Raw genomic sequence first — 4,711 nt, 5'->3', positions numbered from 1 at the left:
GTGTCTCTCCTCTCTTTGGGGTTGTGCATGCAAAGGAAGGGAAAACGGGACTAAATATATTTATCGCATTAGTCACCGCTCTTCCTACAGGGAAGGCACACATTTATTAATGCTACCCGGTTGCATGAGTCGGGTTTTTTTTTTTGTTCAGTACCTCTCAACAACCAAATAATTAACTGCACAAGCTCCTGATCACTGACTGCACAGCCACGAGTCCTGGAGTCCGGTTTTTATTTTTATTTTTTTTATTATTATTTTTTTTGAGTGTGTGTGTTGCTGGGCACAGTAGTGGGAGGCTTTAGCAGCGCGTGTGCTGTTTTCCTGAAACATCTTGGGCAGAGAAAAAGCACTTGTGAACTGGAATCAACTGCTTCGGGGAGGGGAGGGGGGGAAACACTGACAAGGAGAGGGGGAATTGCAGCATTTTTAAAGAAACTCTGTTTCTGTTCCACTTTGAGCACTGGCTGCTGCCCCTAAATTAATAGAGAGCAAAGGGGGAAGGACTGCACAGAGCGCTGGAGACGAGCCTTTCTGGAACTACAACTACTTAGCAGAGGGGCTGCGCGCTGGCGAAGGGCTGAGCATTTTGCTGTGGTTTGGGACTGTTTGATTCGTTCCCCTTCCTTGTTGTACCTGTTAAAGTTGAGAGCTTTTTTTTTTTTTACGTTGCACTGGTGCCGAGCTGAGCCCCGGCGACCTCCCTGCAAGCAGCCGCCGCCGCCGTGTGTGTGAGACCCAGCGATGGTGCAGCAGACTAACAACGCGGAGAACACGGAAGCGCTTCTGGCCGGAGAGACCTCGGACTCCGGGGCCGGCATCGAGCTGGGCATCGCCTCCTCTCCCACGCCGGGCTCCACCGCTTCCACCGGGGGCAAAGCGGACGACCCGAGCTGGTGCAAGACCCCCAGCGGGCACATCAAGCGGCCCATGAACGCCTTCATGGTGTGGTCCCAGATCGAGAGAAGGAAGATCATGGAGCAGTCCCCGGACATGCACAACGCCGAGATCTCCAAGCGCCTGGGCAAGCGCTGGAAGCTGCTCAAGGACAGCGACAAGATCCCCTTCATCCGGGAGGCGGAGCGGCTGAGGCTCAAGCACATGGCGGACTATCCTGACTACAAGTACCGGCCCAGGAAGAAGGTGAAATCGGGAAACAGCTCCGCCAAGCCCGGCGAGAAAGGAGACAAGAGTGGCGGGGGCAGCCCTGGCGCCAGCGGGGGCGGCACCGGCAGTGGCAGCAGCGGGGGCAGCACGAACTCCTCCAAGCCCGCCCTGAAGAAGAGCGGCGGCTCCAAGCTCTCCCCCGGCGGCGGCTCCGGGGCCAGCAAGCCGCACGCCAAGGTAATCCTGGGCAGCAAAGCCGCCCCCTTCCCCGCCGAGCAGCCGGCTCAGGCCGCCCTGCTGCCCCCGGACCACCACTCGCTGTACAAATCCCGCGGCGGCGCCTCCAGCTCCTGCTCGGCCTCGGGCAAACACCTCTCGGAGAAGAAGCTCAAGCGGGTCTATGTCTTCGGCACGGGCGGGGGCCACGGGCAGAGCGCGTCCTCCTCCCCGGGGAGCGCCGTGCCGGCCAGCCCAACCCTGAGCTGCTCCACGGAAGCCAGCGACCCTCTGAGCCTGTACGAGGAAGGGGGCGCCGGAGGGTGCCAGCAGGACGGAGACTGCAGCAGCATCTCCTGCCCTTCCCCGCCGGGCAGCAGCTCCCCCTCGGATCACCGCAGCTACACCAGCCTGAGGGCCTCTTCTCCGGCCCCCTCCACCTCCCATTCCTCTTCGGCTTCCTCCCATTCCTCCTCGTCCTCCTCCTCCTCCGGCTCCTCTTCCTCGGACGACGAGTTTGAAGACGACCTGTTGGACCTGAACCCCAGCCCCGGTTTTGAGAGCATGTCCCTGGGCAGCTTCGGCTCGTCCGTGCTGGACCGGGACCTAGATTTTAACTTCGAGCCTGGCTCGGGCTCTCATTTTGAGTTCCCGGACTACTGCACCCCGGAGGTAAGTGAGATGATCTCAGGGGACTGGCTGGAGTCCAGCATTTCAAACCTGGTCTTCACTTACTGAAGAAAATAAATAAATAAATGCCGGGGAAGACGTAGACATACACTATTGAGAGGACTCGCCCACGCTGTTGGGTGTATCTTTTTTCCTTGGAGGGGCAAATGAAACTGACTTGCTGTGCTTTTAAAAAACCGAGACGATAAAGGGATCATCCTTTTTTTAAAAAAAAAATAGACACACGCTCGCTCCCTTCCTCTGCTTGGAGATAGACACACACACACATCCCCCCACGCCCCTTCCGATGCCTGATGTTAATTTTTAGAGACTGGCGGGAGTGATTTTTTTTTTTTGAGAGAGAGAGACAGAGAAGGGGAAAAACCACACACACCTCTGGGTTTTTGATTTTTTTTATCCACGCTATGTAAAGAAGAAGGGGGAGTGAAAAATTGCTGAGTGCATTGGCGATCTCGAGTATTTTGTTCTGAGAGAGATGAGAACTGTTTAAAAAAAAAGACTGCAGGGTTTACATGGTGTGGGGGAAGGGAAGCGAATCCTATTTCGATTTTTGTCCTGCAGCAAGAGGAGATGAAGATGATAGGAGGCGGAAAGGGCGAATTGAGCTGGAAACTGAACTGAGATCCTAGTTGGACAGAGAAAAGAAGGGGTTTGGGTTTTTTTGTTTTGTTTTTTGTTTTTGCCTTTTTTTTTAAAGATGAACTGGAAACACGACTAGAGGAAGATAATAATAAACTGAAATGCATTTGCACGTATAGAGGAGAAGGTGGCAGCGCTTTTCTCAGTCACCTTATTATATAGAGAGAAATCAATCAATAAAATGGAACTTCATGAACACGGAAAACTTTTTTTGAAACGGAGACAGATACAAAACAGTTTCTATAATGATGTGGTACAGGGGAAATGGAGGGAGGGCGATTGCTTTTGCAAAAACAAAAAACAATGTTTTTTCTTCTTACTCAGAATCGTGATGGTGTTGGATTATTTCACTGGTGGGGTTTAATATAGCATGTTATCCTGTCTATCTTTTTAAGATTTCTGTAAGACTGTTGAACAGTTTAAAAATAGTGTTAGGATACTATAAAAGCAGATAGATGGCGCTATGTTTGATTCCTACAAAAAATCACCAGCTTTTTTTTCATTCTTAACTCTTTAAAGGATTCAAACGCAACTCAAATCTGTGCTGGACTTAAAAAAAAAAAAAATCAGGACCAAATTTTTTCTCAGAGTATGTATGTGTTTGTTCCTTATAGCTGTAAATGAAAAGACTGTTTTTTCTCACCGATGCTCTATTCCTTTATTGTTTTTTCCTTGTAAATGTAATCGGATGCCATTTTATAAGTGGATGTATTTATACTGGCCAAACATTTTTGACTTGTATTTCTTTGTCCTTTTTTGGTAGTCCTCGTTGTTACTCGCACCATTTTTATGTCTCCTTCACTGAAGGGCTAGAGTTTTAACTTTTAATTTTTTATATTTAAATGTAGACTTTTGACACTTTTAAAAACAAAAGAGAAGAGAGATGAAAACGTTTGATTATTTTCTCAGTGTATTTTTGTAAAAAATATATAAAGGGGGTGTAAATCGGTGTAAATCGCTGTTTGGATTTCCTGATTATAATTACAGGGCCGCTGGTTAATGTCTCACCCATACACACAAAAATCAGCCCCTATTTTCTCCATGTTTACACTCCAATCTGCAGGCTTCTTAAAGTGACAGTATCCCTTATACATACCACCAGTGCCCAGTGTTTAATCTCATTGATTTCTATGAGGGGGAAGAATAAACGTAATACACTGTCTCCTAACTTTAAAAAAATCCCATAATTAAGTACAACCATATATCGTACAGGCGCTTTAAAGCAACTGGTGCATTTTACAGAAAAAAAGGGATCCTGTACCTTTAACTTGTAAACCACATCTTTTGCACTTTTTTTTATAAGCAAAAAACGTGCCGTTTAAACCACTGGATCTATCTAAATGCCGATTTGAGTTCGCGACACTATGTACTGCGTTTTTCATTCTTGTATTTGACTATTTAATCCTTTCTACTTGTCGCTAAATATAATTGTTTTAGTCTCTTATGGCATGATGATAGCATATGTATTCAGGTTTATAGCTGTTGTGTTTAAGATGAAAAAAGTGAAAACATCTTTGTACATTTAAGTCTGTATTATAATAAGAAAAAAGAGGATTGTGTGTTTATGTATGTTAATATAACATGACAGGCACTAGGACGTCTGCCTAATGAGGTGGTTCCGTTAAGGGTTTTTTGTTTTGTTTTTTGTTTTTTGGTCATCCATCCTGTGCAATATGCTGTGTAGAATATTTTTGTCTAACGATCACCCCACAACACAACGTTGGGAAAGAGGAGAAAAAAAATCATGCCAGCTAATCATGTCCAGTTCACTGCCTGTCAGATTGTTGATATACCTTCTGTAAATAATCTTTTTTTTTTTTTTTCGAGAAGGAAATAAAATCAGCTGGAACTGAACCCTAAACTTTGACTGTTTTTGTCATCATTGTTATGCTACAACTTTTCTATGTGGTTATTCTGTAATGGTCTTAGACACTGGTACTCTCTGTATTAGCCGTTAAATAAAATGTACTTACAGTGACGACTATAAAATACATCTTTTTTGCAGGAACATGTACCGTTCCCCGCCCCTCCCCCGTCCCCCCGGAGAGACTTGGCAGGCCAA

The 4,711-nt window shown here is 46.6% G+C and overlaps 1 protein-coding gene across 1 annotated transcript; it reads left to right on the top strand.

The window, feature by feature from the left end:
- Positions 1 to 473: 473 nt before the first annotated feature.
- Positions 474 to 4,503, top strand: SOX4 (SRY-box transcription factor 4). The gene has a single exon (XM_065397866.1). The coding sequence runs from the start codon at positions 742 to 744 to the stop codon at positions 2,056 to 2,058; it is 1,317 nt and encodes a 438-aa protein (XP_065253938.1). The 5' UTR covers positions 474 to 741; the 3' UTR covers positions 2,059 to 4,503.
- The last annotated feature ends 208 nt before the right edge of the window (positions 4,504 to 4,711 follow it).

The sequence above is a fragment of the Emys orbicularis genome, chromosome 2 (genome assembly GCF_028017835.1).
Source record: "Emys orbicularis isolate rEmyOrb1 chromosome 2, rEmyOrb1.hap1, whole genome shotgun sequence".
In the NCBI taxonomy this organism is placed as follows: domain Eukaryota; kingdom Metazoa; phylum Chordata; order Testudines; family Emydidae; genus Emys; species Emys orbicularis.
The sequence above is the reverse complement of the archived record's forward strand: the minus strand, read 5'-3'. Positions and strand labels throughout refer to the sequence as shown.